The 18802-nt window shown below is 44.8% G+C and overlaps 1 protein-coding gene across 1 annotated transcript in view; it reads left to right on the top strand.

Moving 5' to 3' along the window:
* F5 (coagulation factor V) overlaps nt 1-8450 on the top strand; it is a 34980-nt gene extending 26530 nt beyond the window's left edge. Inside the window, exons 18-25 of the mRNA XM_027782421.2 lie at nt 567-683; nt 1126-1197; nt 2317-2411; nt 3743-3898; nt 4742-4886; nt 5043-5191; nt 5928-6110; nt 6880-8450. Coding sequence (XP_027638222.2) covers nt 567-683; nt 1126-1197; nt 2317-2411; nt 3743-3898; nt 4742-4886; nt 5043-5191; nt 5928-6110; nt 6880-7068 — 1106 coding nt within the window. The 3' untranslated portion in view covers nt 7069-8450. The remainder of the gene's footprint in view (nt 1-566; nt 684-1125; nt 1198-2316; nt 2412-3742; nt 3899-4741; nt 4887-5042; nt 5192-5927; nt 6111-6879) is intronic.
* The last annotated feature ends 10352 nt before the right edge of the window (nt 8451-18802 follow it).

The following is an 18802-nucleotide window of genomic DNA, read 5'->3' as shown; positions in this document are numbered from 1 at the left end:
ATGTACTGTGCTTTCTAAAAAGTGCAGCAAACAGCCTCAACCATATCTGCTTCCTGCTCAATCCTGGGCACTCCTGGCGCACACGGAAAGTGAGAGGAAGGGCCCGTACATTCTCACACACCGCTTTTGGCTTCTTTATGTTACTTAACAAAACACCGGGGCAGCAGGAGTAAGAACTATAATCAGCACCACAGAATTAACATCCTTACATTATGTAATAAACTTAGTAGCACTGTTCAAACACCGTTCATTACACGGCTCAGCACTGTACTTAATGTGTATACATCTGTTGTTACAGACATGCATCCAAGGTTTTGTACTTTGCACCAGCAGTGAAGGTTAGGTTTTGATCTGGTCACGTAATTCCAATCTCAGTCTCCAGCTGGAACTTCCTTGCTAGGAAAAAAAATGATTGAGATGATGCTCTCTCTGTAACATGTAGCAGGTTATTTATTTTTTCTGGATTAAGGCATAGGTTATCTTTGGTTTAGCCTCCAGCCTCACTAACATCAACCTTATCATTCATGCTCATGTTTCTGATACATTTCTCTTCCATTTTTTTCAAGGCTCGTTTAGAACAATTGAAATGAAACCACAGAGACCTGGCTGGTGGCTTTTAGACACTGAAGTGGGGGAATATCAGCAAGCAGGAATGCAGGCATCCTATTTGGTTATAGAGAAAGGTACTGAACAAAGGTGGTTTTTGGCTGGGGGAGTCAAGCTATAAAGTCATCTCTACCCTTTCAGGATCACTAAAGAAAAATTTGGGAGATTGTTCTGCAAAAAACCAAAGCAGATTTTCTGTGCATTCAAGGAGGGGGTGGAGTAGTTACTGTAATTTTTTTCTAGAACAAAAGATGTTTAGCCTCTAGCATACTAGCTTTGAATTACTTAGAATACTGCCTTTATTCCTTTAGTGTACTAGCTTTGAGGTTTCCTCACTGTGATCAGTGGATTAATTTGTTGAGAGGAATTGCAGAGATTAACTTGGCCTTCTCTGAGAAGTTGATGTCACTGTATTACTGAGAATTCTTCTGAGTGATGTTGTCTTAGAAGATTCCACCAGAATATATATTGGATTAGCACTCCTTTTCTTTAACAACCAACTTACTGTGCTCTCTTTAGAGTGCAGAATTCCAATGGGTCTAGCAAGTGGAGTTATACTCGACTCACAAATCACCGCTTCAGATCACGTAGGTAAGTTAATACTTGAAAAGGTCCATGCTCCTGAATATCCCCAACAAAGTGTTCCAGTTCCATATTCTTTTGTCATCTCATGATACGTCTTACAAGATCAGCTCAGCAGTGAGTCAACTGTCAGGCTAAGAAGCTCTCCAACGTTTTTGCAAGCTGTATTAGGTAGGCCCTCATCATTGTATTTTAACAAGGTCACAGGTCTGCTGTCAGTATCACAAGCCTGAGAGTCGGGAAGTCCTCTGGATGGCCTACTGGATGAACTGGAACAGATCCAGCTTTATCTTTTTGTCCTTTGGGTTCCCTGCTCGAAAATGAACACCAAAGTGTTCAAAAAGCTTTTGAGATTTGCATGTGGTATGAGATGTGAAAGGACCAAATAGATGTGTTATGAGAGATTTGGGAATCTGGCGTCCAGAGCAATGACAGAGTCTTTAATTTACCAAGTTTATTCCTGGTATAAAAGTAGGATCATTTGGTAGAGAAAGTGATAGAATATTACATGGGCAGTGGCAAGCCAAGGCATATAGGTTACACATATGTGCAGGCACACACATCCTCTCCCTTGAAATAACAAATTATTTATTTTGGAAAACTGATTTTTCTGTGGATTTAATTTTTTCTTCATTCCTTGCCGCAGTGTTACGAAGGCTTGAAAGCTGCCTTGTCATATATGTTCCATATCAGTTGTTAACATTATGCAGAAAGGAGCTCTCTTCCATGAATGTAAGCACATTCTGTGTCTCATCCTGCTGGCATCCAAAGCTTGTTTAGCAAACTCTAAACCCTGGTTCCAAAGCAGCAGACAGTGCATTACAAAAAAGGCCATTATTTTTAAAGTCATCCTGCCAACTACAATACTTTGCAGGGTAACAGCTGACTTTCAGTTGCTGACCATGTCCAAATTATACTAGATTATGGATTTTAAAGTCTGATTATGGATTTTAGAGTCTCTTGGTGGGTTTTTTTCCCTCAAGACAGGCCAGAAAAGAACTGAAGCATTCAGCATCACTAACAAGTTACAGCCCTCTTTTTTTTTTTTTCTTCTCTTTTTTTTTTTTTTTTGTTTTTCCTCCCAGTATCTCATCTTAAATTCTTGCTTTATTCATATTTTCTATCTAGATTATTGGGAACCTAAGTTAGCCCGATTACACAATTCTGGAACATACAACGCTTGGAGCACTACAGTGAAAACAGAAGGATTCCCTTGGATCCAGGTATAGTTGGTACAACACGTGCTTGACCATCATTGAGTTGTGGTTTTCATATGGTTTGTTTTAGAACATCAAGCTACTCTTCTTCTCACTGAGAAGACTGATGGGGAAAACCGAAAAGATGTAGCAAGTTTGATTGTGGTGACGCAAACTTTCCACCTCCCCTGGAGCAGCCCATTGACTGGACAGTTACCCTCACAATTTAGATGTAACCATTTTGTAGGCAAAAGGATTTTTTTTTTTCTTTTTTCATTATTTCTACTACTTCCCCCCACCCCCCGACATCTACCCAACAATACATACTTATATGTATGTGTTGGGTGATCATTTAAAGCATAACACTGTCAAGCATTGCTTCAGATAGTTTTGGGGGTTTTTTTGGTTGGTTTGGATGCTTCTGTGTCCAGCTTGACACAGCACAGTGTGGCTTAACAGGGAAACCAAGCTTGTAATTATGGCTGCAAGCACTATATCATTCAGTCACCTAATTTCTTCCATCTTTTTCTTCCATCCCAATCACTGTTGCACCAGAGAGCCAATTTGCACCCACACTTAGGGAGGATAGTTGATTTTTTTACAAATTTCATTAAAATAGGCAGTTAGGAGAAAAGAAATTATCAAATTAGTGTTGCAGTTTAAATTCAACAGGTAGGTGTTTTGTTTGGCTCGCTAACACTTGCTAGCAAGTTAGTGGAGGTGAAGTAGGGGGAGAAGGTTGGGAGATCTGATGTGGAACTGGAAATAATGTTGGGAGGAAGAAGAATTTGATAAGGGGGCATGGCAGTGAGAAGCTGAGGTTGCTGCAGTAAAGTATGCAGAGACGTGGAGTGCGCATCCTGAAGAATGAGTTTCACTGCCGATAGGAATATCTTGCCGATTTGTTTTTATGTGCTAGGGGCTTGGGTAGGATATTAGCAGGAATGGTGGCTTTTCTTCAGAATGTCATATGCCTTTTCTCAGCCTGGGTGTCCCAAACTAGAGGCAGATTATGAAAATGTGAGCCTTTAATTTCTCCACACTCCTTTTGCCTACTTGTGAGACGGGGTAGCGGAGTTCTGCCTACCATGGGGACACAGGTATTTTTGAGGTGTCTTTGTGGCGCTGTGCTGAACGCTGAACACTGTAAAGTGGCCTCTGAAGTTAAACGCACACACAAATACACAGGTGAAAGGAGAGCGAGACAGCAGTAATTTGGCCTCCGGCACCTGGTTGTTTTTTCTCCGGAGAGTGTTAGTGTCAGAAGGCAGGGCTTAAAGCTATTGTGTAGATGCTAAAGAATGAAATTGATTTTGCTGTGCATTACTGGCTCTATAAACACTGTTTGCTGTTCCTAGGTGGACTTTCAAAGACAAGTTCTGCTAACTGGGATACAGACGCAGGGAGCCAAGCAGTTTTTAAAGTCCTTGTACGTCCAGAAGTACTTTATTGTCTACAGCAAAGACAAACGAAAGTGGAACACCTTCAGAGGAGACAGCTCATCAGCACAAAAGGTCTGTACGTGCCATAGGGGTTGCAGCAACCTAGGCAGTGTCACTGGGTGATGCAGGGAGGTGACAGTTTTATGTTAAGAGATAGCAGAAAAAATTATGGCCTTCAGAGACCTAATAATACCGCTTGACACCCCAAAGGGTGTTTACCAATACAATAAAATTCAGACCAGTAGAGGGATTTTAAGGTGAGAAATCTCCTAGACTGGAGTTTAGATTGGTCCTGTGACCTTGACTGTATAGAGTATGGCTTTCTCACGAGCATCTCTCCCTGCTATTATTTCCTAAGACCGTGTCACCCTTTTTGAAGCAAGCAGGAAGGAGAACTAAAACTTGGATCTTACCTTGTTTGGGATTAGGTCCTCCCTCCTGTCCTTCCTTTTCTGCTGTCACAACAATTGAAAGTTAAAACTGCCTGAATTGCCTGCAGAAGGCCTGTGTAGTAAGCGTGGTTGTACCCTGAAAAAGGTTCATTTGACGCCCAGCTGCTCCAGCCCTGCCTCTTACAGCTTCAGTTTACCCTGAGGTTTCTGTGGTACAACTCCCAAACCGAAAACCTGGTGTCTCTTACCTGTCCTTTTGCCTCTTTACTAGTGTCTTCTTACAGGCTTATGCAGCGTGTAGAAAGGGGTTGCTTATTTGGATTGAGGCCTTCAGGCGCTTCCAAATATGCTAAGATGGGACCGTGAAATATTTCAAATTGCTCTGCAGTGTGGGGTGTTTCATCACCACGGCTGGGGCTAATGGTGTAAAAAAGACTACTTTTGTAACGGAGCAGGCTTTCAGCATGCAAGCTTGTGTTTGAATTTCATTAACTATATGTGGATATTTTTTTTCTTTTAATAGATTTTTGAAGGTAATTCCAATGCCTATGGAGTAAAAGAGAACATCATTGATCCCCCTATTATTGCTAGGTACATCAGAGTGTACCCAACCGAGGCCTACAACAGACCTACTCTTCGCATGGAGCTTCTGGGCTGTGAAGTAGATGGTAAGAATGGGTCACGTGCTGGTGCTTCCTTTCTGGCAAATTTTTTACCTAATACATTAAATGAAGCTAAAATTGCGGGTGTTCTCAATTCCAGCATGTTGTTTTGGCTGTGGCTACTTGGATGAACTGGAGATAACATGGCACTTCTCTTAACAGGCTGCTCTTTGCCACTTGGAATGGAAAATGGAGAGATCAAGAATACCCAGATAACAGCCTCATCTGTTAAGACATCTTGGTTTAACACGTGGGACGCTTCGCTTGCTCGTCTCAATCAGAAAGGGAAGGTGAATGCCTGGCGAGCCAAGGTAACAAGTGAAAACCAGGGACAGCAGTTAATAAATCTGTGCTGCCTGTGTGCTCGTGCACGCCCTGTACGCTGTGTTCAGCGCCAGGTGTAGCTAAGGTTACTTCACAGCCATCCTTTGGGAAGAAGCCCCCAGTAGGAAACTTGTTGAACTTCTGGCAACAGCAATGAAATCGTGTTTTGAGATGGGTGGTGTCCTCTGGGCCAGAGCCTGCAGCACTTGCCTGCAGAGGCAGCCCTTTTAATTTCAGGAGGTGAATACGACTTGAATATTTGTCTCAAAGGGGTTAAAGAAACCCATCCTGGGCTGGCTTATAGGCGGTGCAGCTTAATGGGTCTGGGGGTGGATGACCCAGAGCAAGGAATGTGAGCTTCTGTGTCTTCAAAACGGAGGTGCATTTCTTTACAGAGCACCTTGAGGTTTGCTCCTGGTTTGTATGAGCATTTGGTATTAGTATTATGTATTATATTTTAATACTGGAGATGAATCTGTGTTATTTTTTATGTATTGAAAATTAATGTGGACATCTTAAGGCACCAAATACACCACCTGCAGGGAAGAAGTTAATTGTATGGACCACCAAGAACACTTGTGACTTTTGCCTCAGCTTTACTCTTCTGCGCTTCTCTGATACAGCTTTGATGCAGTTTTAACTGTCTCTAAACAGGATTTTTCACTTAAGCAAATACAGACAGGCATATGTTTGCTAATAGACAACTTTTTTTATCAATTGTAGCTCAACAACAAGGAACAGTGGCTGCAAATTGATCTCCTCACAGTTAAGAAGATAACTGCTATCGCTACCCAGGGGCTCAAGTCCATATCTGCTGAAAACTTTGTGAAAACCTATGTTATCCTCTACAGCGACCAAGGCTCAGAGTGGAGGTCCTATATGGATGGTTCAAGCTCCGTGGCAAAGGTATCACCCTCGGCTCAGGCAGTCGTGTTCGTTGCTTGGTTTTAGACGCTGAGCACAGTCAAGGCACAAGGGCAGAATACCCAGCCACAGAGAGGGCCTCACAGGACTTTAAAATACTAGGGAGCTGGGGTTACTACAGGTAACGTCCTAATATCCATCTGATTTTGGTCATAGTAATTAACATTAATAGAAGGAAAGAATGCCAAATCTGTAGAGAATGCAGTCAACATTGTGATAAAAGGAGCTGATGTTATTTGTAAAGGAGGACATTTAATTTGAATGAACAATGGGTTTGCCAGGGCCTCTCTTCAGCTTTTTCATTTCTGCCTTGATTTTATAAGTGAAACTAATGTTAGCGAGCAGTTCTGCTGTCACGGAGCTGGAAAACTCCAGATGCCCACAGAGCAGACACAATACTTCACATTGTTCCCATATCACCTTACACCAACCTAACCCACAAGGGCTTTTAGCAGCAGTAAAATAAGGGAAGTTTGGGGTTTTTAGTCCATCCAGATTAGAAAGACAAATTTTGTGGTGTGGATGGAAACGGAGGCTGTTTAATTCATTCAGACTCGGGTATTGCTGGCCTGAACTACCTTTGACCCAGCATTTTAGAAAGAGACTGGATGTGGTCCTGCCTAAAATTGGAAGTGACAGTCCATCTACCCTGGATGGGTAATGCAACAGCTTGGAACCATTTGAAAAAGAAAACGCGGGGTGGGGGTTTAAGCGCTGCCTTTTAACTAATTGTGTGATTGTGTATTTGCAGGTTTTCTCGGGTAATGAAAACAGCAACGGGCACGTCAAGCATTTTTTTAACCCACCCATTCTGTCCAGGTTTATCCGCATTGTTCCAAGAACATGGTATCATGGTATTGGCCTTCGGGTAGAACTCTATGGCTGTGATTTTGGTGAGGGTCTTGCTGTGAAGAGGACTGACAAGTCTGGGAGCTCTTAACGTTTCAGCAATCATCATGCAGAACAACAATTTTTAAAAAAAAAACTTAAACCAATCATACTTAGTAGCTTGCGTATGTGCTTCCTCAAAGGACCTTAATGTTTGCCAGCAAGAACCGAGAGAGATTTCTCTGGCAGATGCTTCATTCCGACAAATACACACTTTAGAAAACAGCTTCTCTTCTCTGGGAAGAAATAGCAGTCCCTTCTGATTTGTATTAGCATTTCTTCATCCTAACAAGTATTCTGTCTTTTTACATAATTTTAAGTTCTAAATCTCTAGGGATGGAGACTCTGGCCTTAATCCTGAGCCCTGATTATCCCCATCTTGTAATGCTTCTGCAGCACGGGGTTGGGAGTAGAAAGCTACAGCAGGTGGATGTTCTCCAGACATAGGGCCGAGAGGGAAAACCGGTGCAGATATGGAGCTGTGGTGCTGCATTCCAGCAATGTCTGGGTAAGAAATGACTGTAGAGGTGGCCTCGCCTCCATGCGTCGCTGCGCCCAAGGTGTAGAGCGATGCCAGCGCTGAGGTGTGTGCAACCCCTTCTCTGAGAAGGTGGGTTTGCGTTGTTGGCTCGGTTCTTACATACCCAGCACGTCTGAAATGCTGTGGGTTCCACAGAATTAATCTTCGCTGCCCTGGCAAGGGAAGGCGGAGTCAGCAATCTCTTTCTTTCCCAGAAATGAGAAGGGAGGTGATTTAACCTGGCAGGTCATGGAACGGCAATGGCAGAACCAAAGTGAGAATCCAGAACTGACACTCAGTCCCATACAGACGTTTAGACCGTGGGAAGGGGAAGGAGGAGCTCCCTCGAGCAGGAAGGCATTGAGAACTGTAGCTGTTCAGTGAGAATACACAGTGGTGGTGGCAGAGAAGGTTAGATGAAACTGGGTTATAGAAACATCTGCATCTTCTTTACCATTTAGCTCTAACGATGTTTTCACTAATGGAACTACTCTTGTGCATGGAACGTACATGGATTTTTCCCAGGATGACTACATCTAGTGAAAATATATACACAGTCCATGAACCGATTACTCCAGCAGAGTTTTAAGCTAAGCTTTCAGTAGTGTTTTTGTCTTCCGTCCTGTAAATACTTTAATTACAGAACTTCCACTTACCACACTAGGTACAGTTCAGCAGAGTGGGTTTTTCAAAGTAGTTTATCTTTGAACCTCGTATGGTGTTATCCAGGTTATTTCGGTAGTTTCTCAATTCTTGTATCTTACAGACCATGCATTTCAAAACGAAGGTACAGAACAGAAGTGGAAAAAAAATATAAAAACTAAACAAATATTTTCTCTGCCTTTTTTTTAATGTCACAAACGTATTACTTTTTATTGGAAAATAAAGATAATATTGTAGCATGAAAAACATCATCAACATTTTATTGTGTATATTTGTCTCGACAGTATTAGTTCTTTGGCAATAATCAGTGAAATTTTGTATCACAAGTAAAACCAGCTTGATGGGAATTTTCAGTATTAATTAGAATCAATTTCAGATGGTGAAATTGTATGAACAATTGCTTCATCTTAGAAAATCAGTTTCTTAATATTTTGTAATGATGCTTAATTTATTTTTGTTTGATACAGTCATGAAATAGCAATGCAAGCCATATTCACTAAAAAAAGAAAATGTAAATTTCAGAGTCAGGTTTTACCCTAGAAAACAGGTAATTAATGCTTGCTAACTTCAGCAGAACCAGGATTTTGTGTGCTTAAGTGCCAAACCATTTACGTTTTAGGAGGCCATGATCTTAAAGGTTCTAAATAAATAATTAGTTCTTTAACTTCACACAGACTCATACATATATAGACAAATGCAAAACTGATTGCAGGAGCGTGACTCAATACGCCTGCATCAGTTTCACAAGTTGGAGATTTTGCTTCTACTTGCTGATGGATAGGACTTCAGTTAGCTCGGGTCAGCTGTCCCAGGGCTGTCCCCTCCCCAACCTCTCACCTACCCCCAGCCTACTCGCTGGCAGGACAGAGGGGGAAAAAGAAAGACCTTGATGCTGTGCAAATGCTCTTCAGTAACAGCTAAACCATTCGTGTATTGTCAACGCTGGTTTAGTCGAAAATCCAAAATGCAACACCCTGTGGGCTGCTATGATGAAAATTAACCCTGTAACACATGTTCCAGTATATCCAGTATAGCAGCACAGGAGCAGCAGCAGTGCCTGGGCCCTTTGCCTGTTGCTGATAACAAAATGTTCCCTGGCACAGCCTGGTAAGATGATAAGTGCTACAATAAACAGCGAAAGTCCAAAGCAGCCACTAACAAGCACCAGATTCCAATATACATTAAAGCAAGCAAGCACAGGACCCTGCTAATTAACAGCTATAAATTCTACCTACCGCGCTCCGATCAGATGTTGTTGTCTCAAAGTCCTCTTACCGCATGCTGGACACCAAAAAGGACTGTGGTGGGTTGACCGCAGCTGGCAGCCAGGCCCCCAGTCAGTCACTCACTCACCCCCCGCCCCCAAGGTGGGGGGGAGGACTGGAAGGGCAAAAGCAAAAAAAAAAAAAACCAACTTGTGGGTTGATGCAAAAGCAGTTTAATAAGTGAAGCAAGGGTACATGTGTAAGCAAAGCAAAATAAGGAATTAATTTGCTGCTTCCCATCAGCAGGCAGGTGTTCAGCCACTTCCTGGCAAGCAGGGCCTCGACACACCAAACAGTTACTTGGGAAGACAAACACCATGACTCTGAACATCCCCTCCTTCCTTTTCCTCCTTTCCCCCCAGTTTTTCTCGCTGAACATGGTGTCATATGGTGTGGGATATCCCTTGGGTCTGCTGACCCACCTGTGTCCTCTCCCAGCCTCTGGTCACCCCCAGCCTGCTCGCTGCTGGGGCAGGGTGTGAAAAAGAAAAGGCCTTGACGCTGTGCAATCACTGTTCAGCAACAGCCCAAACGTCGGTGTGTTACCAGCCCGGTTTTAGTCACAAGCATGGCGCTACACGGGCTGCTGCAAAGAAAAGTAACTCTACCCCAGCCAGAGCAGGTGCATGAAAGTATTTCCAAAAGCAAATGAGGGGGGGCAAATTCTTGGTCCGTGTTCACAGCAAGGAAGATGTGAAAACACACCTGTACCAGATCTGCCAAACCAAAGGTAAGCGATGTTGAGTGAGCCCACAGATGACTGGAAAACAAAGAACTATCAATTTTATGAAGCAACCAACTTAGATTTAATCTGCCAAGGCTTTTGCAAATTGATAGTTATGTCAGTCAGTCTTGCACAGCCTTTTACACGCTGTGGCATGAAGTCCTGCATACACTGAAATTATTTGCAAATAACACACAAGAAGAGAAAGAAATCCTGCAGTTTTCTCAAACTAAGGAATGAAGATGCATATCACAGCGTGGCAGCTGGCAAACACAAGCTCTTTCAGACTGAGGGAGAAATGTGGTGCCAGGGTTCAGAGTATTCCCATCTGGCCAGTAATTTCTTCACTCGCAAACCCGGGTGGCTGCTTTCAGCTAGCCTTTCGATCGAAAGGTCCACAGTTAACCACCTTAGTCTCCTTATAACGGAGCTGCTGCCCTCCAAAGCTTGTTCCAGCTTCCAGGAGGCCTCAGAGTGCCCAAAGCTGACCATCTGCAGATGACAACAGTGCAGACGGCTGTGCATGGTCTCATGCTTTACTCAGTAGAAACCTGCTTCCTTTTGCTTTCCAGAGGTGGTAGCTGTACTCCTTCACACAGAAGTTGTGAAACTGGTTGTGTCTGCGCTTGGACTGGAAGGGAGGTGAAAGGAAGTGGAAGTAGACAGCTGAGCAGCTCTGAAGTTGTTGCTGACAGCAGCACCACCGTACTTTCTTCAGACCCTGATGTATTCGGCCAGCATTCAGACAGGTTTGTACAGGCTGCCCTGTGAGGTCTCAAGCTGATGCAGGCAGGCGTATATGAATCAGCAAGCACGCCTCTTGCTTGTAGAGTAGATGTAACCTCTGCTTTTGCCAGTTTTTCTGCTGGTAATTCCGACCGTAACACCTGTACTGCAGGGGTAGCCGGACTGAAGCTGAGCCAGCCTGCCTTCACCAAGATTGCCAGGCGTTTGCAAACTGGGAGGTTCCCTCCACGCCACTGGCACAGCAAAGCGTAATGAAGACATAAAGCTGAATATTACCCATGGGTTAAAGTCAATGCAGATGGTGTTTCTGTGTTTGCTCTCTCAGAGACCTCCTGAGCTGGCTATCGACATAGATGCAAAGGTGAATGTGGGCGTTGGGGCACTTCAGAGCCGTCAGTGAGCGTGCATGACAAAGGTATGCCCGTGTGAAGTGCCAGGAGAACACTACAGAAAAAGTATCAAGTGGGAATCTGGTCAAGACTCCAGACAAATACCCAACCTTTTATGCACCCTCCAGCCCGCCCTGAAATGGCCACGAACACCGGTGGGTTGATCAAAATTTTAGGACTGTGCTAAGAAGGATAAAGAGGGCTTGCAACTTCACAAGCACTGATGCTCATGAGGTATCTTTCAGGATGGGAAAAGATTTTTTGGACATGTACCTGAGGGAGGAAGGTAAAGGCTGTGCCCATGCCCACATACGGGAAGGCTGTTTATTAATATGTTACTATTTAGCACCATAGAAATGAGATGCAACACTGCGCTGGGGTGGCCTATTGCCGTTTCATATGAGTCACTCATTCCACTTGATCAGCATTAAATATTCCTCTTCTTGCTCTCACTCCTACATTTTGTTTTGTTATGTTTATTCGCGCTAGCTGTACATCATAACGAGTTTATCCACCTACACTTTCCTATCATTACTGCACCCCGTTCTCCGTTTGTTTGTTACACCCAGTACTTGCCTCATGCTCTAATTACAATAATCTCCTCCAGGTAGGGACTCCATCTTCTTGAATGTTTGTACAGCACTCTCCAAAACAGGCCATGGGATCATTCTCAGGGTTCCTGGGCACATCTGTAACACCATTCCTAATGGGAGCAACACTCGTTAAGCCCACTGTGACCTAGATATGTCTAAAAGCACCAAGTAATTCAGGCCAACCCATGTGCTTCTACATTTAATAAAAGTATAGGGTATGTTTCTTCTAAGTCTACTTGATCCACTGCTTGCTTTTCTTTGTAACACCACTGTTGTACTCTCTTTTGGCACTTCCCATGAAAATTTGTCCACCAGTGTCCCCATTTGTAGCAGACTTAAGTGACTTTTCCATTTTTTTCCCCATGTAGCTGACTGCAAAACATTTTTTAATTGCTATGTCCGTAATGTAAATGTGTCATGCCGTACAACGTGATCCATCTTAGACCGAGAGATAATCTGATACTCTGTGGCAAGGGATTCCACAAATTCAGCCATAAATGCCTTATTTCCAACAGCTATGTGCTTCAGCCTGCATTGTGCCAAGTGCAGAGCCTGCCGTGGTGTGCGGGACGTAAGGGAAGTTCTCTGCCAGAGCCTTTTGGTAGCAACTCGCCTGCTAACAACTCCTGTGCTTTGCAGAGATGGCTGCTGTTTGTCCTAAGGCTCCCGCAGGAGGCAGATAGCTTGGATTTTACACTGACTTCTGTATCAGCTGTGTTCCAGCAAACCGCAGTGCTGCTTTCTTTCCCCCAGTGCACAGCCTTCAGGACATACCTGGTTTACCAGTCTTGTGGAACGCAAGATCTAGCATGTATGGAACTAGAGGTAACGAAGGCAGCAGTGGGGGAGATGTGGTGGAATGGGTGGGTGTCAAGGTGTGAACTATAGGTGAAAACAGTGAAGTCTGACAAAAATGGAAAAGGTGAATTTGTGTTGAACTAGAGCAGGGGTCCTCAAACGGCCCCCCAGGGTCCTGAGTCTGGGCCCCGGGTATTTACAGAACACACACACACATACACACCCCGCCGGGGGTTGGCGGGGAAACCAAGCAGCCGCAGATGGCTGCCTGCCACTTCATCCGCGCGCCGGCCCCCCGGTTAAAAAGTTTGAGGACCCCCAAACTAGAGTATGAAAATACCTTGGACTTCCAAATTGTGTATAGTAAAAGAGAAGCAGAAAATACGCTCTGTCCGTGCTACAGAGAAGAGCCGTTGCATTCCTTTAGCAAGGGACCTTTTCTCACAGGGCGAGGACAGTTGATCAGATTATAGCAATGTATTTATGACAATGACTGTCAATGACCTTCCCTTCACCTCTCTAAAAGACAGTTACAACGTACCCCTGAGTGTTTTCTTGCTCTCAGAAAACAGGAATGGCTGCAGAATAGCTCCAAAAAAAAAGTCATGCCATTCAAAGAATATCCTAGCAGAATTTATACATCTTTATTTTTATGAGGGGAAGGAATTTTAAGGGAATTAAGAAGAAGGGATCAAGAAGCTGAGTCAATTCTGTTGTCTGTCTTAAGGCTTTTTTAAAAACAGTAATTTGCTATGCGAGGTCCCGATATGGGAAAACACTGTATTCTTCCCTCCAGAGCAATTGCCTTGTTCCACTGGTTTTGATGCCAGGGAGACACATGCTCTGTGCTTGCAGGACAGGGCTGTCATCTTGAACCTGGGCTCATACTTACTCAGTGGGTGACATCTTTAAAGTCTGGAACTAACAAGCCCTTGGAGAATAAGAAGTAACAGAAGTGAAGGCATACTAGCTAAATAAAATAATCAGTGCCAAAGCTTCTAAATTAACCCTACATGGCTGCATAATACTTCTAAGTGTCCTGTTCAGAGCCCCAAATTGTCAAAGGATCGGGGCAGGGGAACTAGGAGACACAGACCTTCAGGGCTGTATCCAGTCTTCCATTCTTACACATAGCTACAATCTATAGGCTTTGTTCTAAACCAATCAAGCCTCGTTTCAGAAATAATTTGGCTTCTTTGTTCTCACTGCTTCTGTTTCTTTCCTACATATATACTAGTTAATAGAGTCTATTTCCCCAAATCAATTGCAAAGGCCAAAACCATAAAAACAAAGAAATCAGTTGCTGCCTTTTCTCACATTGATGTGCCTTTGTTTCTTCCACGCTCAGCAAAAGAGAAATCTGTTTTATTCCCTCCTTCTGGAGAGTTTCTGAAATATTTGTACTGCCTTAGTGCTCTTGCATACTGAGAAATGATTCTGAAGAATGGCTTCACCAGAGCACAGAAAGTTTTTAACTTGCAGAAACTTTTCTCCAAACGACTTGGCAAGACTTTAAAAGAACTTTTCTTGCACATAGATTTTATAAATTCCTCCACATTAAACTGCAGGCCAAAACTGGCTAACAATACCCCCCTCTGGTGCATTTGTGGGTGAAACCAGTCAGAGTTTATGGTGTGGTGTACTGGGTTTGGCTGAGCCCCATCACAGCCCTCACAGCGCTGTGCTTGTATCGGTAGTAGAAAGGTGGTGATCACACCCCAGTGTTTTGGCTGCTGCTGAGCATCGCGCGCGCAGCACCAAGGCTGTATCTCCAACCTCCCCCCGCCCCCCTCACCCGTGGGCTGGGGGTGGGCAAGTTGGCCAGGACAGCTGACCCAAAGTGCCCAATGGAATATTCCCTACCAGTTGACGTCTGCTCAGGTACAAAAGCTAAGAGAAAGGAGGAGGAGCCGGGGACATTCTTTATTTACGTTTGTCTTCCAGAGCAACCGCTATGCGTACCAAAGCCCTGCTTCCCGGGAAGTGGCTGACCATTGCCTGCTGATGGGAAGCAGAGAATAACATCTTCTGTTTTCCTTTGCTTCCATGCACACAACTTTTGCTATTGCTTCATTAAACTGCCTTGAATCTTGACCCACAAGGCTTTGTTCCATCTTTTCTGCCCCCCATTCTGTTGAGGAGGGGACTGATAGAGTGGCTTGGTGGGCACGTGGCATTCAGCCATGACCAACCCACCACACGTGGATAAGCTGTGACCTTAAAAGTTGTTGCCTCTGAGACGGACATGCATTCACATGAGTTGCTTGGATCTCATGCTGAATCAAGCATCCCCAGCCACAAGGGCTTGGTGTGATCCTTTTCTTCCAAAGTGCCAGCAGCAATTTCTGAGATTGATCTGAAAATCTGAAGAGTTCTGGGTAAGTACAGACAGGTTTCAAGCTTCCCTTGTGCAACAGAGGAGCAGGAAAACACAGCCAGCAAGACAGCCTTCTAGTGTACAACGACCCTTTGTATGAAGGTGAGGCTTCTGATAAAGAGGTTGTTTGAGGAAACTCATAAGCTCCGAAGGCAGTTCTGAGTGAAACCCAGCACAGAAGGGTTATGTCCAATACTACTGCATGAGCTACGTGGCGGCATAAAACATGTTACTCACTGGGAACTGTTCAGATGTAGAAGCCAGAGTTCTGTCTGTAAAGGGCAGCCATCACACCGTGCATCCAAGCTGCAACTATCACTTAGTCGGGTTGGATGACACGTGCAGGTGGTACCTCTCTGTCACACTTGCCACTAACTGTTACGGTCTTGAAAGATTTTATAATTCTTTTCATGTAATATTATTTACGTGGAAGTGTTCAGAATAATAGCAATCACTCAAATTGGTCAAATCTTTCTGGTAAGAGAATGATTTTCTCTGGAAAATGGTTTTATCCTGTGTGTAATGTGGTGATTTTCAAAACAGTCTTCACATTACCCACCTGGGAAGCTAGAAATGAACAAGCACATAGCTTAGGGATTAAACCAGACATTGTTTAATGCTAACATATATTATAAGGTTATTTTGCTTTTGGAATTAAAAAAAATACAGTTGAAGGGTAGGAATTTTTCCCCATTCCTATAAATTTATTTTTAAGCTTCCTATTTCTCCTTTTTTCCACTGAAAAAGGTGTGTGTTTGTTGAGAAAGGAAGGTAAGCTTAAGTAAGGAAACCATACCTTCAACAGCTTATGTCTTCCCTCTTGGAAAAAATACTGGAAGTTTTCAGGTTTTTCTTTGCTACCAAACATCTTTAACCTTGCCTTACTTTTTTTAGTAGAATGGCAAGATGGAAAGAGAAAATAGTGAGGAAGTCTAGGGAATGAAAGACAGAAGTTAAAATTCAGGGAATAAAATTTTATCTTGTATCCAAAGGCTGAAAATATTCTGTGAAAACAAACAAGGCAAGCTCTTTTGAGAACAAAAGAAACCCTGAGAAAACCTGGAGTATTTAAATCAGAACTTTTCAAGTTCTTTTTCTTATGCAGTTTTTGGAAAAGAAATCTAGGTTGCCTGACTCTACTGCTTCAAGGAGACAGGTTGAGCTGACGTAACTCCCTCTACCCCTGCCAATTCCCTGGAAACAGCAGCTGAGCTCCAGTGGTACAGCTCTAGGGACTGCTGCTTTGGAAAGGACCGAAGCCACCCACCAGATCCTATGAGCAGCCTGGAAGTTGTGGGAGCTGCTGCCCCTAGGCAGGGCGCACCATGGGAACTCCAAGGTTCTATTTTTTCCTCCCACCTCTGCTTGGCATGAAGCGATAACCCAGATTGGAAAGAGGATGCACTACACCTCATGCTATCAGGCCATATCTTTTATTACCTGCTACTGAGCCACATGCCAGCAGAACAGAGGGGCTGCTAAGAGCTAAGTGAGAGGGAACTGTGCGTTTCTGTTCACTTCCCCATGGCAACTTGCTCATCACTCATTGTTCCAGCTCATTTCACTCTAACCGTGTTATTTTAAGAGATCAGCAATGCCTTGCAAATGGTTGAGATGGATGGCAGTATTAACAGGAGCTGAATCTTTCTATTTAGAGTTTTGCTTCAAGCTAAATTGTGGTGGAATGGCAATTCTTCTATTTTTTTTTCTTTTTTTTCTTTTTTTTTTAATAAACCTGCAAACAAAACAGAACATGGAGATGCTGAGGAGCAACGGCTTGAGAACAACTGAAAGGAAATTTTGCTAGACCCAGAAGATAGCCAGAAAGCAGCAAACCACCAATGCCAGATGATACAGGACCTAAATGTTTAGCTGCACTTTACCTTTTGTAGCTGTGTTTATTAAACTATGATAATGGTGATAATAATAAAATTCTGAAGTTCAAGGAATTGGTTCTGGGGCTGAGAGGAACCTGTTCTTGCCCACTGTTTTGCTGGTTGACTGGATACCAAGCAAAAATGAACTCCAAATCAAATATAAGAATAAATGCAATTTATTATATTACAGTATAATAAAGGAAAATAGCATGCAATATGATAAAAGTGCTAGTTATTATGCACAATATGATAAAAAAGCAATAGGAGCAAAGCATCAAATCATTACTGCAAAGCATTACAGAGACTAAGAAAAGGATACATTACCAATTACCACCTTAACATCATCCAGGCCCACACTTGGGCTGGGAAGCCCCGTTGCAGCCAGCGGCAGGAGTCTCTCAGTAACTGGGACAATTCCTACGCAGCGCATCCACCCGTAGGTGAGGCTTCTGGCCAAGCCCAGAGCTTGCCTGCCTTTATACTCAGTGAAAAACAAAAATAGTTTACATACCTAGTGTATGTCAACTTTGGCATGCATTGTCTCACAATCCATAAGCTCCACACAGGCCAGGGATGTTGGCCAGATGCCCGAGCGTGGTGGAGTTACTGTCATGACACAGCTGCACACAGTATTTATTGTCTGATGGTCCTGCTCACAGCCTGCCTGTTCAGGGGGCTCAGGACCAACACCAGCTGTTCATTAATGTTGTCCTTGAGCTCCCTGAGCTCCCCGTCTAAGTTAAACAATTCCTAATTAAAGGCAAAGGCTTTATCATAAGCAGTAATCAATTTAATAATTTTCACTACACCCGGCCAACTGTGTATAGCCAGATGCCTTCGGAGGGTTTCGTTTTACTGCCTGGAGCAGCGACCCCAGCTAGGAGGCAGGACGGACCATCGCACAGGTGGGGGGCCTGACCCCCGGTATGAACCTTCGATGGCATCAGCCAGTTTGGAGACGCAAGGGTAGGGACGGCGTAGGAAGCCCTGGCAGTGGAGATCGAGGGAGCAGGGCACAGGGAGAGGCAAGGCAGGTCCATGGAAAGACAATGTGGGATAGACCGAGTAGCAGAACAGCAAATAGCTTAGAGGAGGATTGCCAAAGCTTTAAGAATAGTAGTTCTGGGCGAAGCCGTAGGTAATTATTCTGAACGTAATGACGCCGTAGGGAACTATTCTGAATGTAACAGTTTTATTTTCCCCTCTTGTCTAACATTTCTTTTGGCTGGACGACACGGTGAAGCTTGTGTCAAAGCCCAGGAGCGGATCCAGCTCTTACCTGGCTGCAGGGAAGAAGCGGCGGAGCGGCAGGCCGTTGGGCCGGGGAGGAGCGACCCGCACAGCACAGCGGGCAGGGGTCTCCTCCGTGAGACGGATTCCAGGAAAGGCTCGTCCCTGCCTCGGGGAACCGGGCGATGAGGGGCTCTGCGGGGAGACTGACCCGCGGGGGGCTCAGCAGTGCCCAAGGCTCGGCCAGCTGCCCGCCTCCTCCTGCGCCCACACGCGCGGTGCCAGCCCCGCTCTCCGCGGCCCCGCTGAACGCCTGTCGCAACCCGCCGAACACGCCGCCCCTTCCCCCGCGGCCTCCCGGCGCCCCCGGTGCCCCCCGCCGCCGGCTCCCCTCACAGGCCCGCGGCACCGCCGGGGCGGCGGGGGGCGGGCGGGCCACGGCCCCGCCCTCCGCGCACGTGGGCCCCTCTCCCGCCCCGCAGCTCCCCATTGGCCGGCCTCGCCGAGCGAGGGGGTGGCGCCCAGTCAGAGAGCAGCACAGAGCCCCGCCTCCCCCCCGCCGGCGAATGGCGCTTAAGCGCAGCGGTGCCTTTGGGGGGAGGC

Source organism: Falco peregrinus, chromosome 6 (assembly GCF_023634155.1).
Source record: "Falco peregrinus isolate bFalPer1 chromosome 6, bFalPer1.pri, whole genome shotgun sequence".
Lineage (NCBI taxonomy): Eukaryota > Metazoa > Chordata > Aves > Falconiformes > Falconidae > Falco > Falco peregrinus.
Note: the sequence above shows the minus strand (reverse complement) of the source record. Positions and strands in the feature narration are given on the sequence as shown.